Genomic DNA, 14,011 nt, shown 5'->3' on the forward strand with positions numbered 1-14,011 from the left:
GTACAATTGGAGAGCGATCCGCCTTCACCAACATGCATAAGCAATTCATTAATAATTTTTATATATATATATATATATATATATATATATATATATATATATATATATATATATTTGAATTACAAAAAACTAATAATAAAAAAAAATTGCATGGCGCGAGATTCGATCCAGCGATCTTCGGATTACGAACCCCAGCGCTTACCGCTGGGCCACGACGCTGTAGAAAATTATTAATCGTCGAGAGTATTTCACCGCAACGGTTTCTTTTAACTGTCGATTTTCTCGACAAGGGCTGAGAAGTGCATCTTGGTGCTTTGCCACATTACACCTCTTGCCATAAGCTTTTATTATGCACAGTATGAATCGAATCTGAATTTCACAATTGGCGGCCTCCCCCTGTGAGTGCAGTAGGCGGTAAAACGTGGACGAGCTCCCTTGGTCGTGAGTGTGCGTCTAAGTCGTTCTGGCAGCGAGTTCGGTGCCTCGGTGCTCTTACAGGAACCACACTGTCTTCCGTAGGCAATGGTATTATGAACCGTCCAACGGTTTTGATTTTACGGCCTGTGTCACGTTTATTTTTGAATGGCCCTAAAAATTTTCCCCCCTTATTCTGTTCGTATGATAACTCAGAATGTGCAAAAATTTTTCAGAAAGTACCACGTTGTTCTAGAATGTTCTCAGATGTTCCATTACCTACTGTAGCGGGACACGTTCCAGGTCGGAAGAGTACACAGCAGCATCACCTGTTGAGGAATGACTGCTAGTCAGACACACGCACGGTGCACGTAGTATCGGTTAGCGTGCTGTGCGTGTGTACATTGGGGAAGACGCGCGATCTGCCTGAGTTTGACCGAAGAGAGAGTGTGATGGCCTGGAGGCTCGGCACGAACATTTCTGAAACTGTATGTCTTGTGGGATGTTTGAAGAGTGCTGTGGTGAGTGTCTTTAACCCGTGGCGAAACTAAGGTGAAACCACGTCCAGATGTCGTGGGATTGGGCGGCCACCCCTCATTACACATGTCGGTCGTCATAGCCTGGGCAGACTGATAAAACAGGACAGGCAGCGAACTAACATCAGACTTTGATTCTGGGCAGAGTACGTGTGTGTCTGAACGCACAGTACACCGAACACTTCCAACAATAGGCCTCCGCAGCCGACGACTCATGCATGAGCCAATATTAACACCACGATCACGGCAACTATGACTGAAATGGGCATATCACCATCGCGACTGGAAGCTGGCGGAGTGGCAGAGTTTTTTATGGTCTGATGAATCCCGACCCCTTCAGCATGCAGATGGGAGGGCCCGAATCTGTCGTCTTCCATGGGAATATGAAGAAAAGCTGACTGCAATTCCATTATGCTCTGGATAACTTCCACGTGGCCATCCACGCGTCCAGTAGCGCACGTGCAACGCACCTTGATGGCCAAGGAATACAGTACAGTAGTTGCAGACCACATACACACCTTCATGGCGACCACGTTTCCCGACAGCAGTGGCATTTTTAAACTAGATATTGTGCCATGTCACAAGGCCAGGAGTGTGCTGGAGTGGTTCGAGGAACGCAGCGGCGAGTCCCAATTGATGTGCTGGCCCTCTAACTTGCTAGATCTGCACCCGATCGAACACATCTGGGATGTGATTGAACATGGCGTCAGTGCTCATCACTCCCTCCCCGGAATTTACAGGAACCAGGTGAGTTGGGCGTGCAGATGTTGTGCTAATTCCCTCCAGCAACCTACCAAGGTTTCACTGCTTCCATACGACTACCGGCTGTTAGGTAGATGGTCATAATATTCTGGTTGATGGACAATGGCGAAACCCATCTCTCATTATACCGTAGAAACTGATTAGAGTGAATCAAGGAAAGGTGAAAGTTATAGAAAGTGAAATAAGTTAAAGTGAATTGCTTAAGGTTGGTTGGTTGGTTGATTTGGCGGAGCGGACCAAACAGCGAGGTTATCGGTCCCATCGGGTTAGGGAAGGATGGGGAAGGAAGTCGACCGTGCCCTTTCAAAGGAAACATCCAGGCAATCGCCTGAAGCGATTTAGTGAAATCGCTTAAACCTAAATCAGGATGGCCGGACTCGGGTTTGAACCGTAGTCCTCCCGAATGCGAGTCCAATGTGCTAACCACTGCTCCACCTCACTCGGTTTGCTTAAGGTAATGAACAATGTATTGATATCAGAGGGTTAAGTAAAATTAACACGACGTCAAAACGTAAAAGGGGTTGAGATCTTGCCAGTGGTGAACTGAAAAGAAGGTCGTAGAAAGAAAAACAAAGAAATTACACAAGTGAGGAGCAAGATACACGTTTAGCTTCATAACAGAATAGAATGAATACATTGAAAGAAAACTTAACAGATGGTGCAACAATATGAAATTTGGGGAGAGGGTCGAGCAAGACACTCAGCAAGCAGATATATAGAAGTTGATGAGGAAACAGGATGAAATAAGTAAAGTTAAATGAGTGAAGTTAGTGAAAGACAGCTGTCTGAGTCGCATGAATGAAAAATTAGGACACGAGGAGTGCAAATCAGCAGAAGTAGAGATTACAGTATCGCAGGTGAAGCATTCCGTTATGATCCCACTAGAGAATACAACAAACACAAACACATTGACAGTGGCAAAATAGATCAACTGTCGTAGTTTTACAGCGCCAAGAAATCATTAGAGAAATACCAGGAATGTATTAGCCGAGTGTAAAAATTCGATTAGCACCATCGAAAGCGTCTCCCCATGAATTTTTTCATTACATGATTAAAGACAATCCGGAATCAAAACGTTTCTGTGTACTAAGGAAGCGTACTATGCTTTCTTTCAAATGACGTCATTTGGTGCTACTTTCATGAGCAGTCAAGAACATCGATTCAGTCTTGTGTATTCGAATGTTCGGGAACGTTTAGAAAGTTTCAGAGTTTTCTTTAACTCTCTCGAATATTTATGAATGTTTTGCAATGACCTTGAATGTTTTGGAATCTTCTTGATGTTCTCTAAAAAAGGAATAAGTGAATGACCGAATATTGTATTTCACATAGCTGTACTGATGAATACTTACGTTGATTTAAGAATACTTAAGAGGAAAAAAAATGGTTCAAATGGCTCTGAGCACTATGGGACTTAACTGCTATGGTCATCAGTCCCATAGAACTTAGAACTACTTAAAACTAACTAACCTAAGGACATCACACACATCCATGCCCGAGGCAGGATTCGAACCTGCGACCGTAGAGGTCGCGCGGTACCAGACTGTAGCGCCTAGAACCGCTCGGCCACAACGGCCGGCATTTAAAGAGTAATTTTTAGGGTTCGAGGTTATTTTGTAGCGTGAAATACTAACAATTTTTAGGATTCTTTTAATGTTTTTTTACGGTGTTCTCAAGAAATCTGGAATGTTCTCAGAAAACAAATGAAAATAAAGACCAAGCGATTATATTATATTATATTATATTATTATGTTATATTATATTATATTATTATGTCCCTCCTGCAACTGTATGAGCATATATATTTTTATTCGATTCTTTTTCACTGTTTCTCAGTTACGTATCATGTCTTTGACTATGAATTTAAACTGATAAGATTCACATCAAGCAATGACATGATAGCTGATTAATGTCCAAAATTCTTGTGCACAGAATTACGACGCTATGCTGTGAAGGTTTTGTCTTCTTTCTTCATCAAATAAGATAAAAGAGTGATGCTCAAGCACGCAATAGTCTTCTATATAAGTTCAGAAAATACAGATTATAATCCTGTAATTCCAACTCATGCTCACGTATTTATCACCTTTTAGGCAACGCTACCAGTTAAGTAAATTTCCGGTCTTTAAATCTTGTTTTGAGTTAGAAATGTTCAATAAATTGAAACATCATTCATAAAAAATTTATTTCAACAGTTTTCTCTTCAAGATCGATAATCATACAAAGCATTCTTCATTGTTCATAAAACATTCTACACTTCTTGATTTCATTTGCTTTTATTTTTCGTGGCATGTTGTTTCTCCTAGTAGCTAGATCGTAATGGTGTCAAAATTTGTCTCCCTTGTTTTGCTAAAGTACATAAATGAACGGTAACCGGAGAATTGAAGGTAAAAGAAATGTATATATTTCTCAGAAAAAATTTAAACCTGAGAAATATTTATGGTGTCCTCATGTCTCTTAGAAAGGTCCCTCCAAACAAAGTAACAAAAATTAAATCTGATACAGGTAGATGAAATCTAGTTCTTTGACTGAGATGTAACAATTTGAGAGAGCTGACAAGGATTTCAAAATTGTTGGCGGATCTCTACGAAACATACAGGAAACAGTTGTCTGCCTATCAACTAAGTTCTAAAATTGCTTGTAAATGTAACACAGCTGCCAACTAACTATTCGTAACACAACGCGCTTTGTGTAACTATAGTACGTAAAGTAATAAATATTTAGTGGCTGGTATTTATATTCTTTCATACGCATTAAAATATAAAAGAGAACAAGTAAAAAGGAGTTGTCAGATAAGCACGTAGAACGTATTCCCTTCAATGATCATAGCTTCGTGATTTGTTCTTTTTTTAACCCATGTAACTCCTCATAGCTCTGGAAAAATGAGAAAGTAATTTATTAGTTCTAAATCCATCAACGTTATGTGTTACAATGTTAAAATTTAGCTTAAAGAGTACTCACCTGTTTTGCTACATTCCTTAATTGTTCTGCCATTGCCTGACCCGTCTCCTCCACTAGTTTTGTCAGGAATCCATTAGGGTTTTTCAGCAGAATATGAGGATGGTCATATTCCTGGAAAAAGAAATCGTTGCTGTACTGCTGGAGATTTATGTAGATACTTTGCTTAACACGACGCATATAAAAACTAATATACACTCAGAGTACCACTGGTCCATGTACAAAAATACATAAATATAATTGTAAAATTGTAAGTTTTAATTGTGTTACTTGACTGCGCAGTATATGCCCGCATATATATCGTAAAATCTGTCTTCATTCCTAGTCGTTTCTCCGGTCTTCTCTGGCAATTAGCGTGACTTGCACTCCTGAAAATGCTTGGTATATGCGGTGGAGCTACACCTTGTTTGAGATTCCACATAAAACTATTGGTTACCGCTAAACTGCCAGGATAAAGGATGGATACCGAGGCCAGAGGAGACAAGCCACTGGCCCATTTGTAAAAAGCTTTGGAGAGCAGTCGGCCACATTGAAGGAAGCGATCCGGAAAATCGCCTGAAAAGGTTTCGGTAAACCACGGGAACCGCACTCAAAATGACTCGACGCTGATTGGAGCCGCGTAAAGCACATTGTGAGGACTCCTAGCAGTTATTTACATATTTGACGAAAGATTGGGAGTAATGTGCTTCCTTGGGGTTTCGGAAATTTGATATCGCGGGTACTACATCTTTTGTTTAAATCGAAATATACGATTCTGTTAGTGTTATGTTGAATTCGTGATGGAAGACATTGGAGATACTATTTGTCAGTTTTATGGTTGGTATCCTTTACATATATACTTGTCTATTTACATAAAAATAATACACTACCTGTAACAACTGAAGAGTATATATGTGTATGAACTGTCAAAAACGTCGCTACCTTCCACGCTTTGAGGAGCTGCTGGTAAGAGTATTCCTGTGACTACACGTAAACAACGAATCTAACGAAACGAGCAGATTTTGCACTTTATACATCTAACTATCCTAACATAAGCTATATTACAGTGTCAAATTAGTGTTCCAATTTCCACAATACTTAGATAACAAGACAGAAATAACAAATTAGAATCATGTGAATGACACGATACTCATGTCTCTCGCACAAACATACAGTACGTATCTTACTGTTTTTGCCACATAAAACATATTTTCAACCAATCAAAAAGGCAAAGTGAAAGCAACAGTAAAAGGAAACAATATTATTAAATCTGAAGACTCTAAAGGTAGTCTCTCGAATTATACCGGGGTCGTTTTTCTCATTTCTGGTTTTCTCATTTCTGTCTGTAGCTAAGAGGTAAAACAGTCCTGCTCGTTGGATTATGAGTGTAATAGATCCAGTTCATTTCGATTTCTGTATCAGAGGTCACCATGAAAGCGACATGTACAGCGCCTTCTCAAACGGTTGAATAATTAAACTAGAGAATTGTAAATGTTAATCCACAAATTAAAAATGATTCTACCTTTTAGGGTATGCAGGCTTTCCCGGCGAATTTCGATGCTGAAGTCTTGTCAGGTCATCAGTCAAATCAAGGTGTCGTTCTGCAGCAACGTTTTGACAAGTTTGCTTCACGTCATCTTCAGGTTCCTTAACCTGAAACTCACGAGTAGAAAACATGTCGAAACGTTGCCGCAGAACAACGTTTTGCCTTGGCTGATAACACGAGGAGAAAGACTAATTGAGTTCTGTAACAAGTTTCAGCTAGTAATAGCGAATACCCTGTTCAAGAATCACAAGAGGAGGAGGTATACTTGGAAAAGGTCGGGAGATACGGGAAGATTTCAATTAGATTACATAATGGTCAGACAGTGATTCCAATATCAGATACTGGATTGTAAGGCGTACCCAGGAGCAGATATAGCCTCAGATCACAATATAGTAGTGATGAAGAGTAGGCTGAAGTTCAAGACATTAGTCAGGAACAATCAATACACAAAGAAGTGGGATACGGAAGTACTAAGGAATGACGAGATACGTTTGAAGTTCTCTAACGCTATAGATACAGCAATAAGGAATAGCGCAGTAGGCAGTACAGTTGAAGAGGAATGGAAATCTCTAAAAAGGGCCATCACAGAAATTTCGAAGGAAAACATAGGTATAAAGAAGGTAGCTGCGAAGAAGCCATTGGTAGCAGAAGAAATACTTCAGTTGATTGATGAAAGGAGGAAGTACAAACATGTTCCGGGAAAATCAGGAATACAGAAACACAAGTTGCTGAGGAATGAAATAAATAGGAAGTGCAGGGAAGCTAAGACGAAATGGCTGCACGAAAAACGTGAAGGCATCGAAAAAGATATGATTGTCGGAAGGACAGACTCAGCATACAGGAAAGTCAAAACAACCTTTGGTGACATTAAAAGCAACGGTGGTAACATTAAGAGTGCAACGGGAATTCCACTGTTAAATGCAGAGGAGAGAGCAGATAGGTGGAAAGAATACATTGAAAGCCTCTATGAGGGTGAAGATTTGTCTGATGTGATAGAAGAAGAAACAGGAGTCGATTTAGAAGAGATAGGGGATCCAGTATTAGAATCGGAATTTAAAAGAGCTTTGGAGGACTTACGGTCAAATAAGTCAGAAGGGATAGATAACATTCCATCAGAATTTCTAAAATCATTGGGGGAAGTGGCAACAAAACGACTATTCACGTTGGTGTGTAGAATATATGAGTCTGGCGATATACCATCTGACTTTCGGAAAAGCATCATCCACACAATTCCGAAGACGTCAAGAGCTGACAAGTGCGAGAATTATCGCACAATCAACTTAACAGCTCATGCATCGAAGCTGCTTACAAGAATAATATACAGAAGAATGGAAAAGAAAATTGAGAATGCGCTAGGTGACGATCAGTTCGGCTTTAGGAAAAGTAAAGGGACGAGAGAGGCAATTCTGACGTTACGGCTAATAATGGAAGCAAGGCTAAAGAAAAATCAAGACACTTTCATAGGATTTGTCGACTTGGAAAAAGCGTTCGACAATATAAAATGGTGCAAGCTGTTCGAGATTCCGAAAAAAGTAGGGGTAAGCTATAGGGAGAGACGGGTCATATACAATATGTACAACAACCAAGAGGGAATAATAAGAGTGGACGATCAAGAACGAAGTGCTCGTATTAAGAAGGTTGTAAGACAAGGCTGTAGCCTTTCGCCCCTACTCTTCAATCTGTACATCGAGGAAGCAATGATGGAAATAAAAGAAAGGTTCAGGAGTGGAATTAAAATACAAGGTGAAAGGATATCAATGATACGATTCGCTGATGACATTACTATCCTGAGTGAAAGTGAAGAAGAATTAAATGATCTGCTGAACGGAATTAACAGTCTAATGAGTACACAGTATGGTTTGAGAGTAAATCGGAGAAAGACGAAGGTAACGAGAAGTAGTAGAAATGAGAACAGCGAGAAACTTTACATCAGGATTGATGGTCACGAAGTCAGTGAAGTTAAGGAATTCTGCTACCTAGGCAGTAAAATGACCAATGACGGGCGGAGCAAGGAGGACATCAAAAGCAGACTCGCTATGGCAAAAAAGGCATTTCTGGCCAAGAGAAGTCTACTAATATCAAATACCGGCCTTAATTTGAGGAAGAAATTTCTGAGGATGTACGTCTGGAGTACAGCATTGTATGGTAGTGAAACATGGACTGTGGGAAAACCGGAACAGAAGAGAATCGAAGCATTTGAGATGTGGTGCTATAGACGAATGTTGAAAATTAGGTGGACTGATAAGGTAAGGAATGAGGAGGTTCTACGCAGAAACGGAGAGGAAGGGAATATGTGGAAAACACTGATAAGGAGAAGGGACAGGATGATAGGACATCTGCTAAGACATGAGGGAATGACTTCCATGGTACTAGAGGGAGCTGTAGAGGGCAAAAACTGTAGAGGAAGACAGAGATTGGAATACGTCAAGCAAATAATTGAGGACGTAGGTTGCAATTGCTACTCTGAGATGAAGAGGTTAGCACAGGAAAGGAATTCGTGCCGGGCCGCATCAAACCAGTCAGTAGAATGATGACCAAAAAAAAAAAAAGATAACCCGAGAAGACTTAATGATTGATTCTAACTTGTAGGGGAAACGGAATAGGTCGAGGTGGAAGAATTAAGAAGCTCAGCAAAAAAGGTGAGAAGGTTTTCAAGCTACCTTCTTAACGTCTAACGCATAATGTCATTAAATTTCTAACCTATAAAGTACGTTCCTACGAGAATCACGAAGACAAGCTCAGACTACTTATAGCAGGCTAGAGGCGTTTAAGCATTCTTCCCGCTCTCTATACAAGAATGAAACGTAATAGCGGGTACAGTGGGACCACTTCACAGTGATCTGTAGACATGTAGAATGTGTTTGAAAGAGTTCGAAACTTCGTGTGGTGAAAAGTTCACTGGTTAATCCAACCACAACGATAAATCTTTGAACACTTAATTGAACACCTAATAGTGTATACAAATTACAAAAATATCCTTTTTGTGACTAGACAACCTCTACAATAAATTAAATTCGCAATTTTCTTGCTTGTACTTAATTTGTAGACATATGTGTACTAAAATATCTATATTTCTAGTATAACGCACATTCCACTGTGCAAATTCATGGCATTAACTGTGCTTCAGCCTGTATAGACAGTCAACTTCTTTTTTAAGGTGTTTTTGTCTGAAATGACTCCAGCACATATTTAGAGTGCTGGAGAGTGCGTTTACACTGGTATTCGTACAGACATTAAACAACATTATGTGGTACCCCTGCTGAATATTCTGATTGTGCATTAATTTTTACAAGTTCTAAATAGACGGTGTCATACAGTTTTGATGGTTGTGAATGTTGATTCCGTACGCTTCTCGCCTAAAAAAGAACGGATGCCTAAATGATATTTGTATATGCCACCCACATATGTCGTTTTCTGTTTATTCTTTGTACGACTGCACAGTTTCGGTCTTATCAATCTTAGATCATTATCAAGCATCTCTACAAAAATTCATGACGCACATTGCGCCACAAAAGTGCGTAGATTTGTATGCCTTCCACCCTCATTGTGCTTGTGAGTGCAAGTATCGTAGTTTACACATATTTAATATCACTAACACCGTCAGTACAGGCGCACGTCACAGTATTAAAATTACATGTACTTCTAGTGTCATTGGAGTCAATATACAGGTTGTGACCACACAATACTGTATCAGTGTACCATTTTGCGGTCATAACATACATGCTGAGTGCTGTGGTACGTGAAACACATGCAATTTTAAAAACTGTGACATGCACCCATACTGACGGTGTTACTGGTATCAACTGCACTCACATACACAACGACGTTGGACGCTGTACAAATGTACAGAGGTACAGAGACTTGTGCCAGCCACGATTTTTTTGTAAAGGCACTTGATAAGCGTCTAAGACTGATAAGACATAAACTGTGCAGTCTGTCGACGAACAAAGAAAAAATGACAGTTGCAGGCAGCATTAAATCATTTGAGCAATTCATCGCAGCCATGGACTCAGTTTCAGTTAAGGACTGCTGTACGTGCAGCTGGAAGAGACATTCCGTCTTCATTCACTGATGTGTTAAATTTCCTACACAGGCGGTCATCATCATCATCACCATCATCATCATCATCATAATCACCATCATCATCATCATCATCATAATCACCATCGTCGACATGCATTGCTGGATGTATGCCTCCTCTAGAGTTTTCGAAGCAATATGGTATTTAGTAATACACATTCACGTTGTTCCTGGATTTTTTTTCCTATTCCCCTTCTATCCATGAATAAAACTTGCCTAATCCACCTACCATTCACTTTCTGGCTGCCTGTCCCGCCCCGTTCCATTTCACTATCAATTCCACTGGCAAATAAGTCTCCCAGCCCGGCGTATTTCCTGATCCATTGTTTTATTTATTTATTTATTTATTTATGCATTTATTTTACCTGGCAAGATTAGGGCCTTCAGGCCCTCTCTTACACCTAACCAGGCATACTCAGATTCAACAAATTTCAGTGTCTACAGAAAATTAGGACATATAACATGTTATACAGTATTAATGTTAAAGAAAAAAATAGAGATTATAAAAGTAGTACAATGATAATTATAACAATCAAAAAATAATTATAACAATCAAGAATAATAAAAATAATAATAATGATAATAATAATAATAATAATGACTATGTATATGAAAGTAAACATATTTTTCTTTTATGAGTGTCAGTCCTATTGCTAGTTGGGAATTTTCTCGTTATATTCTTGCAGCTTGTGAGTTATTCTCATCAAGCAGAGACATAAGACGATGGAATGGGGTGAAAGAGATATAGAAGAGGTAGATAGGTTAGAGGAAGAGAAATAGAATGGTAAAATTCGAAGCTATGATGGAGAGGAGAAAGAAAAAGATGAGGGGGGGCACAACAATGGTGGCTATACCGTCCCTAATATGTAAGTCTTAAGTTTCCTCTTGAATGTTGAGTGGTTTTGGATAAGACGCAGATCACAGGGGAGCGCGTTCCATAGTCGTATGGCTGAGATGGAGAATGACACGGAGAAAGATTTTGTGTTATGTAAAGGTACAGCCAAGATGCTAGACGTATCCGATCTGGTATTGCGGTTGTGGAATGATGATAGGTGTTTAATGTGAGAAGATAAGTATTGGGGGCACCAGTGGCTAAGAAATCGATGAAGTAAGCACATCGTGTGGAGATCGCGTGCCTTATGTGGGCGTATCCAACCTAGCTGGGAGTATGAAGGACTGATATGATCATACAACCGTATGTTGCATACGTATCTAACACAAGCATTCATCACTAGCTCGAGGCATCTCGAATTTTCATTATTTGTGCCATGTTGAACTACATCACAGTAGTAAAGATTAGGCAAGACTAGTGTTTGGACTAATTTTTGTTTAACATGGGTTGGAAATATTTTTCTAAATTTTTGAATTGCATGTAGGGAGGAGAGCGATTTCCGGCAAGCTGTGACTGTTTGTTCTTCCCAGTTTAGGTGTTCATCCAAGATTATTCCAAGGTCTTTTACTGTTTTTTGGTATGGTAGTTGGGTACCATTGAGGAGTATTTGAGGGACTGTTTCGCGAAAGTACCGACTGATTAACTTTGGATGAGATATAAGTATGACCTGGGATTTCTTGGGGTTTAGTTTCAGACCTAGGTTCTGTGCCCATCGAGAAACAGAGCAAAGATCTGCGTTCATACTCGCTACTGCGTCAGCAATGTTCTTGGGGCTTGCACTTATGTACAGTTGGATGTCGTCGGCATATAGATGGTAGTTGCAGGAGTGAATCACTGAAGAAATACCATTAATGTACAGTGAGAAGAGTAATGGACCAAGGACGGAGCCTTGGGGAACTCCAGAGCGCACGTTTTTCCATGATGACTTTTCCGACCCACAAATGACTTGTTGACTTCTGTTTTTGAGGTAGCTGTCGAACCAGTGTATTGCGCTGTTTGAGAAATTCAGCTGCTTCATTTTAATTAGTAATATATCAAAGTCAACTGTATCAAAAGCCTTGCTAAAGTCAAGCAGTGTTAGGATGGTAGCTTCACGTCTGTCCATGGCATGTTTAATGTCATCAGTTACTTTGATTAATGCAGTTGCTGTACTATGGTGCTTTCGAAAGCCTGACTGATATTTGTCGTGGATGTTATGAGTTTTGAGGTAATCCGTCAGCTGTTCATGGACGATGTGTTCTAGGGCTTTAGATATTGCAGGAAGTATGCTGATCGGCCTGTAGTCACCTGGCGACTTAGGGTTGTCAGTCTTGGGTATAGGTTGAATTAAGCTTTGCTTCCACTCAGCAGGATATGTACTACTGACAAGAGACAGGTTGAAGATGTCTGTGATAACTGGAGTAATAGTGTTTACGACGTTCTTAATCATGCCAATGCCCACACCATCATTTCCTACTGCCTCGGAAGAGATTCTCATAATTGCCTTGTGTACTGTGCCGGTAGTGACATGTTTTAGGAAAAACTTGTCTCTCGAGAGATTGATATCTTGGGGCTGGTAATTTGTCGCTGCGTGGCAGTTTACGGCTGTTGAGAAGAAATCGTTTAATTCTTCTGCAGACGCTTGATAAACAGCGTCAGATCTTCGCTTCCCTATACCGAAACTGCGCAGCTTTTTCCACAGTGCAGCAGGTTTTGATATGCCGCATACGACAGAGCGGGCATGTCTGATTTTGGCATTCCTCACGCTTTGCTTGGTTCTATTTCGGAGTTTCCTATAAGCTTCGTACGCCTCGGGAGTTGGGTTACGCTTGAAGGCCCTATGTGCAGCATCACGTTCATTCATTAACTGGCGTAATGCAGTGGTGAGCCACGGAGCGGGAGCTCTCTTTACCTTGACAGTGCGTTGAGGAGCATGTTTATCATACAGTGCAATAATTTTGCGACATAATTCCCGAATTTTTCCGTCTAAAGTCGGTTCATTGCTTATATCATGCCAAGGGATGTCTGAGCAATCCTTTTGAAGAGCGTCATGGTTAACATTTTTTAGGTTTCTGTAGGTTACCAGGTGAGATTTTTCTTTGGTAGTATGTACTGAGTAATTTAAGAAAATCACGTCATGAGCAGAGAGTCCTGGAGCGGATGTCTGATTGGCGCGAATTATTTTATCTGGTCGCTTTGTTGCTATTATATCTATGAGTGTATGGCTGTGTGGCGTGTGATGAGTTGGGTCCAGCGGTGTTAAACTCATATCATTGGAGTGGAACAGTCTCCTAAGTTTTTCTGCAGAGGGAGATTTTAACTGTAAGTCGATGTTTGTGTCGCCCATAATGATTATGTGTTCATACAGTGTCACGAGCGAGGACAGGGCAGACTGAAAGGAGGACATAGCACCGACGTTTGGAGGTTTATAGATTACTCCAATTAGCAGTTTCTGATTTGATGTATTTATTTCGAAAAACAAGAACTCTGCTTCTCCTTCGCCCTTTGCATCCGATGTGCATAGTATAGTAGGTCTCAGATCAGAGCGAATATAGGCACCCACACCACCCCCGCGTCGTGTTTCACGATCTGCCCTTAGGAGAGAGTAACCAGTGATTCGGATAGCGTCGGAAGAAATGTTTGGTTTCAACCAAGTTTCAGAGACGAGGATAATATGGAACAGCGATTGGCAGAACAGGTCACAGAACTCGTCGAAGTGAGCCGTTAGCGACTGAGCGTTCGCGTGGGCCACAAAGAGCCCGCCACCGGAACCGGTCCGTCCCATTGTGGCCGCCTGTAGGACCGAGCGCGCTCCGTCTACCTGCTGGCCGGAAGAGGGACAAAAGCTGGATTTCGCGGGGGAAGACATAT

At 40.6% G+C, this 14,011-nt stretch overlaps 1 protein-coding gene across 1 annotated transcript in view; it reads right to left on the reverse strand.

Annotated features, from left to right (window-relative positions):
* Nucleotides 1-739: 739 nt before the first annotated feature.
* The window catches only part of LOC126456357 (ATP-binding cassette sub-family C member 4-like), a 246,976-nt gene continuing 233,704 nt past the window's right edge, over nucleotides 740-14,011 (reverse strand). The window contains exons 21-22 of the mRNA XM_050092111.1: nucleotides 4,668-4,778; nucleotides 740-757 (exon numbers count right to left, since the gene is read on the reverse strand). Coding sequence (XP_049948068.1) covers nucleotides 740-757; nucleotides 4,668-4,778 — 129 coding nt within the window. The remainder of the gene's footprint in view (nucleotides 758-4,667; nucleotides 4,779-14,011) is intronic.

This window comes from Schistocerca serialis, chromosome 2 (assembly GCF_023864345.2).
Source record: "Schistocerca serialis cubense isolate TAMUIC-IGC-003099 chromosome 2, iqSchSeri2.2, whole genome shotgun sequence".
Lineage (NCBI taxonomy): Eukaryota > Metazoa > Arthropoda > Insecta > Orthoptera > Acrididae > Schistocerca > Schistocerca serialis.